At 41.1% G+C, this 14,472-nt stretch overlaps 2 protein-coding genes across 4 annotated transcripts; one reads left to right on the top strand and one right to left on the bottom strand.

The window, feature by feature from the left end:
* The first annotated feature begins 6,374 nt into the window (after positions 1-6,374).
* LOC107802567 (uncharacterized) lies at positions 6,375-8,780 on the top strand. The gene is made up of 5 exons (XM_016626082.2): positions 6,375-6,563; positions 6,697-6,746; positions 6,924-7,050; positions 7,749-7,853; positions 7,944-8,780. The coding sequence occupies exons 1-5, from the start codon at positions 6,461-6,463 to the stop codon at positions 8,564-8,566; spliced, it is 1,008 nt and encodes a 335-aa protein (XP_016481568.1). The 5' UTR covers positions 6,375-6,460; the 3' UTR covers positions 8,567-8,780.
* A 476-nt stretch (positions 8,781-9,256) lies between these two features.
* Positions 9,257-13,948, bottom strand: LOC107802566 (uncharacterized). 3 transcript variants are annotated; one of them, XM_016626079.2, is made up of 12 exons: positions 13,743-13,948; positions 13,511-13,603; positions 13,343-13,407; positions 13,177-13,231; positions 12,209-12,298; positions 12,041-12,125; positions 11,839-11,934; positions 10,850-11,034; positions 10,674-10,762; positions 10,008-10,107; positions 9,879-9,935; positions 9,257-9,734 (listed from the first exon to the last, which is right to left on the bottom strand). In XM_016626079.2, exons 1-11 carry the CDS (start codon positions 13,896-13,898, stop codon positions 9,891-9,893), a joined length of 1,059 nt encoding a protein of 352 aa, XP_016481565.1. In that variant the 5' UTR covers positions 13,899-13,948; the 3' UTR covers positions 9,257-9,734; positions 9,879-9,890. The 3 variants fall into 3 exon arrangements, with proteins under 3 accessions (XP_016481565.1, XP_016481566.1, XP_016481567.1); XM_016626080.2 differs by having other exon boundaries at positions 11,839-11,922; XM_016626081.2 differs by having other exon boundaries at positions 13,694-13,909.
* Positions 13,949-14,472: the final 524 nt, after the last annotated feature.

Raw genomic sequence — 14,472 nt, 5'->3', positions numbered from 1 at the left:
TAATACCCTTTAAGGCCAAGGGCCTTCGCCAAAAAGAAGAGTTCGACCTCAATCGAATAATGACGGGTTACTATTTCGATAAGTTCAAAATAACACCCTTTAAGGACAAGGGCCTTCGCCAAAAAGAAGAGTTCGACCTCGATCGAACGATAACATGTTACTATTTTGATAAGTTCGAAATAACACCCTTTGAGGCCAAGGTCCTTCATCAAAAAGAAGAGTTCGACCTCGATCAAACGACGACGAGCTACTATTTTGATAAGTTCGAAATAACACCCTTTAAGGTAAAGGGCCTTCGCCAAAAAGAAGAGTTCGACCTTGATCGAACAACGACGGGTTACTATTTCGATAAGTTCAAAATAACACCCTTTAAGTCCAAGAGCCTTCGCCAAAAAGAAGAGTTCGACCTCGATCGAACGACGATGGGTTACTATTTCGATAAGTTCGAAATAACACCTTTTAAGGCCAAGGGCCTTCGCCGAAAAGAAGAGTTCGATAAGTTCGAAATAACACCCTTTAAGGTAAAGGGCCTTCACCAAAAAGAAGAGTTCGACCTCGATCGAACGATGACGGGTTAATATTTCGATAAGTTCTAAATAACACCCTTTAAGGCCAAGAGCCTTCGCCAAAAAGAAGAGTTAGACCTCGATCGAATTATGACGGGTTACTATTTCGATAAGTGTGAAATAAGACCCTTTAAGGCCAAGAGCCTTCGCCAAAAGAAGAGTTCGACCTCGATCGAATGACGACGGGTTACTATTTCGATAAGTTCGAAATAACACCCTTTAAGGCTAAGGGCCTTTGCCAAAAAGAAGAGTTCGACCTCGATCGAACGACTACGAGTTACTATTTCGATAAGTTCGAAATAACACCCTTTAAGGCCAAGAGCCATCACCAAAAAGAAGAGTTCGACCTCAATCGAACAACGACGGGTTACTATTTTGATAAGTTCGAAATAATACCCTTTAAGGCCAAGAGCCTTCGCCAAAAAAAGAGTTCGACCTCGATCGAACGACGATGGGTTACTATTTCGATAAGTTCGAAATAACACCCTTTGAGGCCAAGGTCCTTCATCAAAAAGAAGAGTTCGACCTCGATCAAACGACGACGAGCTACTATTTTGATAAGTTCGAAATAACACCCTTTAAGGTAAAGGGCCTTCGCCAAAAAGAAGAGTTCGACCTTGATCGAACAACGACGGGTTACTATTTCGATAAGTTCAAAATAACACCCTTTAAGGCCAAGGGCCTTCGCCAAAAGAAGAGTTCGACCTCGATCGAATGATGACGGGTTACTATTTCGATAAGTTCGAAATAACACCCTTTAAGGCCAAGGTCCTTCACCAAAAAGAAGAGTTCAACCTCGATCGAATGACGACGGGCTACTATTTTGATAAGTTCGAAATGACACCCTTTAAGGTAAAGGGCCTTCGCCAAAAAGAAGAGTTCGACCTCGATCGAACGACAACGAGTTACTATTTCGATAAGTTCGAAATAACACCCTTTAAGGCCAAGAGCCTTCGCCAAAAAGAAGAGTTCGTCCTCGATCGAACGATAACGGTTTACTATTTCGATAAGTTTGAAATAACATCTTTTAAGGCCAAGAGCCTTTGCTAAAAAGAAGATTACTATTTCGACAAGTTCGAAATAACACCCTTTAAGGCCAAGGGCCTTCGCCTAAAAGAGAAGAGTTCGACCTCGATCGAACGACGACGGGTTACTATTTCGATAAGTTCGAAATAACACCCTTTAAGGCCAAGGGCCTTCACCAAAAAGAGAATATTTTGACCTCGATCGAACGACGATGGATTACTATTTCGATAAGTTTGAAATAACACCCTTTAAGGCCAAGTGCCTTCACCAAAAAGAAGAGTTCGACCTCGATCGAACGACGACGAGTTACTATTTCGATAAGTTTGAAATAACACTCTTTAAGGCCAAGGGCCTTCGCAAAAAAGAAGAGTTCGACCTCGATCGAACAACGATGGGTTATTATTTCGATAAGTTCGAAATAACACCCCTTAAGACTAAGAGCCTTCGCCAAAAAGAAGAGTTCGACCTTGATCGAACAACGACGGGTTGATATTTCAACAAAAGTTCGAAATCACACCCTCAAGGGCACGAGCCATCGCCAAAGAGAAAATTTGAAATATTTCTAAGGCCAAGAACCGTCAGAAAATATAAGGGGAAAGAAAGACCGGGACTCGCCATACGGGATTCTGCCTCGCACCAAAGTCACGAAAAGCAAAAACAAAGATAGAGTGCAAAGCAAATAACAATGAAAAAATCTTCTTTATACAAAGTCACTGCGCAAACGGTCGCAGATTATACACGGCCCAAGACAATAATAAAAAAAGAATAGAAGAGGACAGGAGAAAGAAACAACAATGACCGACAATAAATATAAAAAAAATAGAACAGAAAATAGACAAAGACAACATTCTTTCACTCAGCGTTATCATCGCCACCATCTCCAGGAAGCCCTCCCTTATCATCCGCGTCCATATCGGCCTCCGGAGTCATAGAGTTATAGCCACAGTTGACGCGTGCCTCTCGCACCTTTGCCTGTGCTCCTTCATATGTGGCATCAGTAACATTGTCTGCCTCCCACAAACTCTTGTATATATCCAGTTGAGCTTCAGCATGAACCTACAGCTCGTGTAAGCGGCAGAAAACAACGGTGGAGGAAGACTCAATTTGAGCCAACAGTTGCTCATTTTCAGCCTCCAGAGCGGCGACTCGATCTTCTAAGGTCGAAGCTTCCCGGTCGATCTTACCAATGCATTCCTCAAGCCTCGCCTCCTTTAGCGTGGCCGTCTCTCTTTCCGACTCCTGCTCGGACTGGAGGACACAGATAGTGTTCTCCAGGGTCGCCGCCCTTGCCTAAGTCGAAGAATAGGAACTCTCGATACTCTCCAACCCGGTAACCTTTCTCTCCAACTCGGCCAACTTTCCCATCCACTCCGCACTCATCGCCTCGACCTTGATAAGATTCTGATCCATCTCGGCCTGCATCGACCTCAGTCTCCCCTGCAGATAGTCACACTCTATGGTCACCCCCTTGCCTAACTCAAGCTCTTCATCCTTCGCACGAAATTGCTCCTCGAGCACACTATTTCTGCGAATGGCCTCCATCAACTACTGGTCTCTTTTCTCCAGTTCCTCGCCAAGGGATCGAGCACCCGGATTCTCCCTCAGCCGCTCGTGCAACTCACGGCATTGATTGCGATAGCGTCGATATTTCTCCAACGCCTTCAGGAAAATCTTCGTTCGAATGTCACCCCTACGAGCACTCTCAATTTCCAACATGTACATCTGAAAAATGAAAGGACGAGTTAAGATCGTATCATCTAGAAAAATAAAAGAAACATGAAAGAAAGGCGAAATATACCTTCAGGCCCATAGCGGCCACTTCATTCATCAAGTCGCTATCAGGAACATTGCAGAGAGCCTCATTCTCGGCAGTGGAGCACAAAATGTCGAACTGCGGCACAAATTCCTCCGTGTCCCCCAAGAGATTAACATCCAAAAAGATCTCAAGAATACGGACAGGGCCTCCCGAAGAACCACCGAGTGGGTAATACCCTCCTCAAACATCCTAACATCATCAGGGTTGAGGTCCGACTTGGATTCATAGTCGCCGACCACAATGCCCTTTCCTCTTTCAGTAGCTGAGGAGGAGGCACGACCGGGTACGGAGGACGAGGGTACGTCCGAAACCACAACGACGGCCTCAGAATCCTGGCCCCCTATCACGACAGGTTGTTGATCAACGACATTGGCAGGAATCTCCGTCGATGGGGCAGATACGATGGCTGGCTCCATCTATACGGGCGGAGTCCAGATCCTGTCAAGGGAGAGTCATCCATGTGTATTACAGTTGGAGGGGTTGTCTCGAATTCCAGTCGCCGCCTCTTGGACGACCCTTCTTCTTCCTCAGCACAGGGAAATTCACCCGTCAGACGAGTGACACGAGTCGGGACCTTAGTCTGAGAAATGGCCTCCGCAGGAATAACCACAACCGCAGACTCAACTGAAGCAGCCCTCAACGAAGACCGAGCGGCAGGTGCTGCAGCAGGGCGAGCAGACGATGCTGGGTGACGAAAAGCTAATGGAGGAGCCCTCGCTCTCCGTACTCTCCCTGCCATCGACAAACAACACATAAGAAACTAAGTAAAAAGAGAGGAAAAATAGCAAACAGAAATGACATCTCACCTGTAAGGGGCCTGCGTCCAAATTTTTCATAAAAGGCCGACCATGTGCGAACCCCCGCTGTATGGGGAAGGATGGCACTCACCCACTCACGAATACCTTCGACAGATGGAGGGGAAATTTCTCGGCTGCAGAGATATAACAGGGTTTAGTACTGTAACAAAAAGCGGTCAGGCATCTCACCGACTAAAAACATAAGAAACTTACGCGCAAAGTTCCACTTCTCAGGGAACCCCGTTGGATCCGCCACAATATGCTCGGTCCGCACATAGAAATAATTCTCGTAGAAATGACGGTTAGCCATGTCGTCCATCTTCACCACCAGACTCTTCGACCCTCGAGATGTGAATCATCGTGCCGCGAATGAGTTGAGGGGAGAAGATATTGAGCATGTGATCCAAAGTGATCTACGACCGGCGAGTTCCGCAAACTTGACCAATATAAGGAACATCTTGTACAGGTACGGCGAAAGTTAGGTGGGGCATACCTCGTAAAAACGGCAGAAATCTACCACCAGGAGAGGGAGAGGAAGTGTGTATCCAATAAGAAAGGTGTAGGCGTAGAACACGCAGTACCCGGGGCGGTCAAAATGGACTATGTTGTTCTCTACCGCCGGCCGCATGTCAACGTAACTGGGGATTCCCCACCTAGCTTTCAACTCTGCAATGTCTTCTTCTTTTATAACAGAGGGGACAGGTTCCGGCTCTACCCCAGCGCGACTGCAGAAGTCGGTCCATTCTCTCCCAGGACGAGGCAAGATCTCGGCTACCAACGGGACCTCCTCATCTTCCACCACTTCTACTCCTCTGGTGGCCAGAGCAACATTTTTCGGCGTCAGAATTGTGACAGGGAGATCAGTGCGAGAAGAATCACAAGCCATTTTGTCAAGATGGTGTGGCAAAAAGACAATGGAAAGGAAGGATGAAAGTTTTCAGTTAACTGGGGGCGAATGAAAATTCGGAGTATCTGGAAGAAAGTATATTCGCAAAACTCTTTCAAGCAAAGGGCAAAGAAGTGTGTCAATCGAATGATGTGTTCCTTCTATTTATAAGAGACATAAATCCCCCAAGAACGAAACTCAAGAGTCGCCAATCAAATCTGATAGGGCACAAAACATTTCGGTTCCCTAGGAACGTGTGTCATAATGGTGGCAACCATGAAACAACGCTTCAATACCAAACGACGTTTCGGTTCCGAAATAGCCGCAACGGTCCAAGGATATCGAAAGAGCGTCGTCATCTCACTTGAAACCTAAAAAGCATAACCAAGGAACAAGTTGTCAAATTTCTCTCGAATTCGTAGCAATCATGATTCATCTGCCCGGCCCGACATGGGACGACCCCGACAGACGGAGGAACTAACTGTATTGGTCAAAATCTGACCGATGCGGTCAAGCTGACCAACATCCCGTCCTGGCGGCAAGGCAGCGAAAGACGACATGGTCTATTCCACATCGAGCACTCTCGATACCCGTCGAGTCAGAAGAAACAACGTTTAAAGGACGATCAAGGCAGACATAGTGTGAGAAAGCGTCAGACCAAGTAAATAGCAAAGGTCTCATGACTATATATAGTAGGGGAAAATCTTCGGTTAGGGGGACGGTTCTTCACTTCTTCCTCTCTCCTTAGTTCTCTCTTCGATAATCTTCATAATGAAAAGAAAATCGAAGCAATCTCGAGAAAAACATGTAAAACAACCTCCCCATTAATTAGTGGGAGCCACAATGAAGTATTGATCTGGAATTTATTATGTTTAACTAAGATTTACCACTTTATTTTCTTTAATTAATTTATTCAAAAAGATTCAAATATCTTTTGAGTCAAATAGAGACAACTTGTTTCAAAATTTGGAAAAACATTATTAGAGCAAATCAAGGTGGTAATCCGTCAATAAAGAAGATCTCTTTATATCTCAAAATCCATGAGACGTTATAAATATACTTGATTCAATGGATAAACACCATCGTGTAGAAAGAAAATACAAAATCAAAATTGATCTTATCTTACGCTTGCAAAAGATCTGACGCAATTAATGTTCCGAAATTACTACTTTGTCCTCATGTCACCACTATAATAATGCGGGCAAACGGAGGAGAAAAAAGGGAAAACATGACCACCAACAGATTCCAGCAACCTTAAAAGCTCTGCTTCTCTGTATCTTTTGTCCTTTATATATACCTCTTTCAGTTTTAGTTGTCAACAAAAACTACTCATTCAAGTACAAAAAGAAAAACCTTAATTTTTACAGTAATGGCAGAACCCAAAATCTTCGAACTCAATAATGGAAGCATGCAAGTCACAGTCTCCAATTTGGGTTGCACCATTCTCTCCTTGTCTGTACCAGATAAAGATGGTACCTTTTTTTTTTCTAAAAATTCTCCTTTGATCTTTCAATTCTTCTTGATATATACATAAAATTGAGATCTTTTTTGTTTTCAGTGTTTTGTACTGATATTTCATTCTCTTTTTGGTTGGAACTTTTGTAGGGAATTTGGGTGATGTGGTTCTTGGATTTGATACCCTCGAGCCATACCAGGCGAGTAAAATTCTATGTCAATTTTTTATTTTTTTTATTTTTCTTAAAGACCCCTTTGTTGGCTTGATTTTTGTGATTTTGTTACAGAAAGAATTGTATTTGCTTAGGTTAACAATGAGGCTGATCTTCAATTTTTTTTATTTTTTTTTTGTGAATACTTGAATTGTCTGATTATAGAAAGGTTTAGCCCCATTCTTTGGCTGCATTGTGGGTCGAGTGGCGAATAGGATTAAAGAAGGAAAGTTCTCTCTGAATGGAGTTGATTACACTTTACCCATCAATAAGCCACCAAACAGCCTCCATGGTAAGATCTTGTTTGCTTTTTTTTCATAATCATCTCTGAGTTTGTCAAATTTATGTGCTTGTTTTCACTATTGGCTAAGTCAATTGTGTTCAAATTACTGTAATTTGATGTCACTGTGTTCAAAATTTGATCTTTATATGCTAGATCATTACTTGATGATGCCCCACCACAAGAGGGTTTGGAGTAGGGTTGTTATTATATTTCTGAATTAGTCCGTTGGTATAGAATTTACTTGTTTCACTCGATGTTTTGCTGTTAAATCTGCTCATGCTAAATGATATTCTGTTGACAAAATTCCTTCCCATCTGAGTTTATAATCTTTCACATTTCAATACTAGTCGACCTGGCAATTTCGCCTACTTGATATTCTGTAATTAGAACAATCGTGAGCTGTTATGAATGGGTAGACGTATAAGCATTTGTGAGCTTCACCAATTACAGGAAGTGAAGTGCCTTAATGGGGTGACAAATTCTCAAAGAGAATTGTTTTACAATGACTCACTAATGATATTGTAATGGTAATTATCAGTAAGTGATATTTACAAGAAAAGAGACTTTCTGTGTACTTGAGACTTCCTGCTAAACAAAAAGTATTGCCATTTCCCATTTATTGCCAGTCAAAGCAAGTCTTTGGTGATTCAATAGCTTTATTGTCTTTTGCTGGTACTATTAATGCTCTACTATTTTTTCGTCAAAAGGTGGGCACAAGGGTTATGACAAGGTTGTGTGGGAGGTGGCTGAACACAAGGAGGGCGAACATCCATCAATTACTTTTAAGTATCATAGTCGTGATGGAGAAGAAGGTATTTGTCTCTCTCTTCCTCTCTTGCCTATATCTGTGCATCCTCGTCTACGGCACACAAGACTTGATCTCTGATTGCCTTGTTATACAGGTTACCCAGGAGATCTTTCTGTGACCGCAACATACACACTTACCTCTAAGACGACACTCAGACTTGACATGGAAGCTGTGCCTGCAAATAAGCCGACTCCCGTTAGTTTAGCACAGCACACCTATTGGAACCTTGGTGGCCATAATTCCGGGGATATTCTTGATAACACAGCCCAGATATGGGCAAATCATATTACTCCCGTTGATCAGAACATAATCCCAACCGGAGAAATAATGCCTGTGAAAGGCACTCCATTTGATTTCACTGCTGAAAAGCAGATCGGTCGTGATATCCAGCAAGTTGGCTTAGGGTATGACCATAATTACGTGCTCGACTGTGGAGATGTGAAAGACGGCTTGAAGCATGCTGCAAAAATCAAGGATCCTAAGAGCTCCAGAGTTCTCAATTTATGGACCAATGCTCCTGGCATGCAGTTTTACACTGCAAACTATGTGAATGGAGTTGTTGGTAAAGGTGGAGCTGTGTATAACAAGCATGCAGGAGTCTGTTTAGAGACGCAAGGATTTCCAAATGCTGTCAACACACCAAACTTCCCCTCTGTTATTGTTCAGCCTGGTGACAAGTACATTCACAACATGCTGTATGAATTTTCAGTTGAATAGATTGCTATTAGGATTTTTTGAAGAGAAAATACACTAAATAAAGGTACTCCATTAGCTTGTGAAGTCTGCGTCCTATTTGTTAGAAGAACTAAGATGAACTTGTTTTTAAGTCCGAGTATCTGGAGAAAACTAAGGCTCTGAATTCTGTGGACTTTTGAGGGGTTTTCTTGATGAGTGAATGACATGTCGTTATATTTGCGGCTGTTAAATTTCAGCTCTGTTCTTAGTATTTCCCTGGTGTTTCTATTCATAAATATCGCAAACAACATAAACTAGTATCTTTTACAAATATTTGATTGAATGGTGAGCACCTCTCAAACTTAAAAATTAAATAACGCGGCTAATTGCCAAGGAGTCGGTATTCTTCATTTTTGGGTTTGTATTTTGTTTTTTGTTTTTTTGGACAATCGAGGAATCCCTAGGGGCCAATGGCATCGATGGATAATGGACTCGCCCATCCACCCCGGAAAAGGGGTGGGTTAGAATTGAGTTTTGGACATAAAAAACAATAAATTTAGAGAAATTAAGATGTAAATAAGTCTATGCCACAAGATTTTCTGGTCATTGATTAACAGAAGACTTATCTTCACGTGTCCAACTGCAGTACTGCTCACGTGATTTCAGAACGTTTATACTGCATTTCATCAAGACCTTGTTTTACTGAATTAGATCGATGAGAAAGATGGTACGTATCATAATTCATACCTCAGAAGAATTATGTATCTACACTTTATATAACCTAATATGGAAGACATATAGATGAGGTTCAGAACTCTGTGAAGCTTCTTCTCTCATGCAAGAAACCAGTTTGGCAATTTTGCTCCGAGTGTACAGCAATCTTTTCTCCAGTGTAGAGTAGTAACAGCTAGTGCACATAAAGAAACAAAAAGTAGGAAGTTCTTGTACTTTCTACAAACTCATCTTCACATCCCATATCTACACATCCCCACTTATCCATCGAGAAGTGCAATTCTCGCTTGCAGTATCTCCTGGAAATTTTGCACTTGTAGAACAGGAACATAGTTTCATGGCCACAACATTGAGCAAATGAACTTGATAGTCATCTTCCAGGTGAAAGATCGCACACAGAATTCTATCCTCTGGGCGCCTAAGCCAAAATCAGTAAGCGAGTTTTCACCCATTTACATACGCAAAAACTTCAGCATCCCTGGAACATATTTAAGAAGGCTATGTTTATATATTATTAAAAACATTGCAAGGTGCTAATATCAAATATGTGCAGGACTAATACAAGTTGTATCAAGATGTCTAATTTAGAATACGCAATTCAACAGAACTCTCAAATAATTACCTGCCCAGCATCTCACTTTGTCCTAATCAGTTCAAGGGGAACACTTTCTGCTGCGTGCTACAGATGAGGATGACGACTTTAGACACAGTACATATGTGCAACTATTGACAGAGATACAAAGATGCTCACCCATGATCTAAGAGTTTTGAAACTGGATTTTGGATGCAACTTCGATTGCTCTGACTGAAAGGTTATTACAATGGTAACTTTGAACTCTACGGAAAATGGACTGCAAAGATGATTATATCAGCCATTTGGCAACTAGCATAATGGTAAGAGCAGGAAGATAATCCACATGTAATGATAAGGCAAGCATGTCAAGCAAACCAAAAAGAAAACATTCCTAGCCTTCGGTCATAGATTTCTCTTGAAAGTTTCACAAATACCCCCATAAAAATATCAGTTTCCATGTGTTCCTCACACAACCATCTTCAAATAAAAACACAAAGGAGCAACTTCTATTGATTGAAATACGCCAACTCTCTTTTTGTTGATATCTAATAATCAGAAAGTTTCCAGTAAATCTGCTTTGGGTAACATGAGATAGAGGCCTGCAGTCGGTAATATGAGCAAGGGAAGCGATGCATAAATGAATGAACGCGCTCGTCCTCGGTATGGTCTAGAATCTGGAACTGACTCATTTGCAAGTTTGATTTGGAATCCATCATGCTCTCCATTACATTTATGTACTATGTACCAACGAGATGATACTTTTGAAAGGCCACAAAGGTCCTAACAGACAAGAATCTTGGGAATTTGTAAACAAGAAAGATGTAAATTCGATCAAACACATACCCAGCAAAGATTGACGGACAAGTCAAAAGGCGGGGAAGAATACTGTAGATGGGAAGAGCCATGCCTCGACATACATCCCCATCAGCTATCTAATAAACAAGACAAGTTTCCTGTACAATATCAGTAAAAATAACATGGTATAAAGAATTTCTTGGAAACACAGGAGCAGTCCATACCTGAGTTGTCTGTATCAGAGAAGATTCAGTTGCTATCTTTTCCCCGACCAAAATTGACTCCACTCGCAGCAAGTGCATGTCAATGGATTGGATAGGAACAGCAGATGCTTCAACAGTTAGCTCACCTTCAATAGGATCCGACAAAGAACATAATGTGCATATTTTACCGCTTACCCTGAATCCCCCTATTCACAATAAAAGTTGCAACCATCCAACTGTTAGTCTGTCTTCTATTAATGTGCCACATATCAAGGCATGATAATGGACGCGAAGCATAAAATCAACAAGGGTGTTCTTCCGGGATTGATTTATAAATTATCATGGGATTTTACTATTCCACAGGTTAACTAAGATTAAGAACGATAAAAGTCCTATTGAACATTATGTCAAGTCATATCTTATGATTCTTTTCTTGAAAATCCACATTTCCCAATTCCAAAAAGCACACAGATTTCTAGGTTATTCACTGCAAAATACTTTTTGGGCGCATCATTCATCTGATTGATACAACGGTTTTAGTTATCCTCCTCCTATGGAACCTATATAAGTGGATAGAAAATGGTGAATATAACATGGAGTTCAATACGGCCATCCCATTTTGGAACCGAATGCCGAAATACAGTTCAGAGCTTAACAAGCATTTTCTTGTCCTCCAACAAACACTCATTAAATACGATTTTAAATGGGAAATCAAACAATACCTTACTATGTAGTTATCCATATCATAATCCACCAAGTTCCTTTGGGTTTGGGCATTACGACAAACTTTGTTAAAAGATGTTTTCTTCTTTTTTATATTTCTGCCAAATTTTGGGATGAGCAAGAGGTTATACAAACCTACTCTCCTAATTGTATCCAAGTTTAGATATAAATGCAAATGTGCAACTTAATAAGAATCTGCTTTCCTGTTCAGAAATGAATTTGCTGATCTATAACAAGTGAACCTGATTACTTATCCAAAAAAGAAGAAGAAAAGAAGCAAGTGCGACCTGATTTTAGCTCTGGAAGTAGTGAATGCCTCTGTGTGTCTTGGGTGATATAAAACATGACCACTTCAGGAGAAATAGGTTTCTCTGGAAGATTCTCTGAATTAGACATTATAGGAAGGTCGATTTAATGCTTTTCATGTACATGAGAACATATAGACAAACCATACAAAAGACGAGGAAGAAAGAGAGATCAGGTCCAGACCCTTTTCACTTTCAATAATGAACTCCACTGTGGCAGATAGAGACTTGTGTAAGTATCCTCTCGAAATGTCTACAGATGCCAGATACTACATTGGTATAAAATAGACATCAAAACAAGAAAGCTGAAACAGATCGATATAGGACACAGCAAATTCTTGTCAAAATTTACCTGAATGCTAATGTCCCCACCATGATATGTTTCATAAAGTTTTTCCAAAGGTTCTTCTCCTGGATCTTTCAGCATGAAAGAAAATGGAATCTACGGAGGCAACAAAAAGAATAATCAGGGACTCGAAAGGAGCAAGCAAAAGGATAAAACAACCACAATGAATGGCTCAAGAAGAATAGTTTATAACTAAATATAAAGCCATATTGAACATAGGACAATGAAAGAGTTGCATTTCACTGATCTAGCATTTTTTTCACTGGACCTAATCTTTAAATTTGTGCCTCAAGTGTAATATTCTGAAGATTCCTCCTTCGCTTTCACAGACTTCCTTGAATCATTATGTCACTTTCAGAGCCCAAATCTCCCTAAGACTGTACGTTTGCTGATAAGTATCAGCATTGACGCGTAATACTACTGCCTTGTTTAGCTGGTAGAGGAGGAATTGATTTGATTTCCCCTGATTCCTGGGGGGTTTTTGTTTCTCTACTGCTGTTTATAACTACTTCTTCTTTTCCGACATAACCGACCACCGGAACAATTTAAGGTGATTCTTTTTTTGATAAGGAACAATTAAGGGGATTCTTTCTTTTTTGGACAAAGTGTTGGGGGTAAGGGACGATTAGAGGAACCTTTATCGTCCAGTTGACCCAGATATCAGCAGTTTATTGTTAAAAAGGTGAACTACTTGAGAGATAGAAAACGCGTTATAGAGTGTTAGATCACAGCCAAGTACCACACAATCATTTTCACTTAACCGCGTGCGAATGCTGATTCTTCTCTTTTCTTTTTTTTTGGAAAACCTCCTTTCTTCTAGTTCTCATATCAGCAATTTTCTTTGAGGGGAAAACTCAAATCTTGGCATGTGCTACTAGATAGGAAGTACGTATTTTGCAGGGGGGGGGGGGAACTCATTTTTGTCCAAAACATAAGACAGCAAAATTCAGCAGCACTCAATTCTAAAAACATACCTCTGTAGTACCTGAGCTGATCTTACCAGATTTTAGGACCTCAACAGTCTTATTCCTACATACCCCCGAAAGAACAGGAAATGGTCAACCAATTACAAAAATCCAAATATAAATTTCTAGAGCGCAGATTAAGCAAGAAGCTTAAGTGAAATAGAAGCATGCTTACAGTATTGGAATAGGCTTAATAACGCCATAAATAGATTCAATAACTCCCGCTGATCCTCCTCTAACCTGAAGGTCAATTTTTTAACATATGAATAAGCTAAAGCATAAAACTGAATTTCTTTCAATATGTATTGTACTGAAATCAACAAAGTATATGAGGAATAAGAACCTGCAAGTTGACTGAAGCGTTGACATTGAGTCGAATGCCTTCGTGAGAAATCGAAGAAGAGAGCTTCGTTACGATTTTGCCTTGCACTGCTTCCTGAAAATTGCAGTTTATTTCGTTAACAATAACTGAAGTACAAGAAAAATACTTACTTTTCTTATTTATAATTTGCACAATTTCGTGTACATTAGGGCGATAGATGCGGTTGGATCGGGAAAGTTTGATTACTACTGACATGACGACAAAAAACGACAACGAGGAACAAAGCTGCTGAGCGCAAAAACCCCGCGACCTGTCCCTGGAGTTGTCGCCGGTGTTGGTTTGCAAATACCGGCCACAAGTTCGAGTCCGTTTTATTGAGCTCAGCGAAAATACGATTTATCGGTCGCATTTGGTGAACGCGATTTATAACTCACATTACATGAATGCATTTTATAACTACTATTAGACTCGCATTACAGGCTGAACCATCACTATTAAGTTTAAAGTAACCTTGACTTGGAGGGTGCCACTTGATATGCATAGGGATACGTATAGATGCGGTGTGTGTGGGGAGGGGAGACTATATTGAGACGCGGAGGGGGGTTGATTATGGGATTGAAAAAGTTTTCCATTATGGGCCAGCCATATGTGCCACATGGGATAAGTATGTCATTAGGGATATTTAGGGAATTCGGCGTGGTAGTATGCAAAAGGAAATGTTTGAGCCATAGGAGTGAGGGGTCAATAGTGCTCTGAAGTTCCGTAATTTCTAGTATCATGGATAAAGTTGACCAAAGATGTACTGCAACTGGGCAGTGAAGGATAAATGAGTTATTGTTTCAGAGTGGTGAGGCATAGGGCGCATGTGTCGTTTGGGAGGAAGCCTATGTGGTGATAATGGCTGGCAGTACGGAGGCGGTTATGGCCAATCATCCATAGGAAGTGTTTAATTTTTGGCGGGATCCGAAGCTTCCAAAGCCAAT

Source organism: Nicotiana tabacum, chromosome 6 (genome assembly GCF_000715075.1).
Source record: "Nicotiana tabacum cultivar K326 chromosome 6, ASM71507v2, whole genome shotgun sequence".
In the NCBI taxonomy this organism is placed as follows: Eukaryota; Viridiplantae; Streptophyta; class Magnoliopsida; order Solanales; family Solanaceae; genus Nicotiana; species Nicotiana tabacum.
The sequence above is the reverse complement of the archived record's forward strand: the minus strand, read 5'-3'. Positions and strand labels throughout refer to the sequence as shown.

Coding starts and splice junctions, on each gene's coding strand:
- LOC107802566 (XM_016626079.2), bottom strand. CDS start 13,898: ATGCGACCGATAAATCGTATTTTCGCTGAGCTCAATAAAACGGACTCG. Junction 13,232..13,342: donor ATTAAGCCTATTCCAATACT/GTAAGCATGCTT, acceptor GGGGGTATGTAG/GAATAAGACTGTTGAGGTCC. Junction 9,936..10,007: donor TCAAAACTCTTAGATCATGG/GTGAGCATCTTT, acceptor CCTCATCTGTAG/CACGCAGCAGAAAGTGTTCC.
- LOC107802567 (XM_016626082.2), top strand. CDS start 6,461: ATGGCAGAACCCAAAATCTTCGAACTCAATAATGGAAGCATGCAAGTC. Junction 6,564..6,696: donor GTCTGTACCAGATAAAGATG/GTACCTTTTTTT, acceptor GAACTTTTGTAG/GGAATTTGGGTGATGTGGTT. Junction 6,747..6,923: donor ATACCCTCGAGCCATACCAG/GCGAGTAAAATT, acceptor GTCTGATTATAG/AAAGGTTTAGCCCCATTCTT.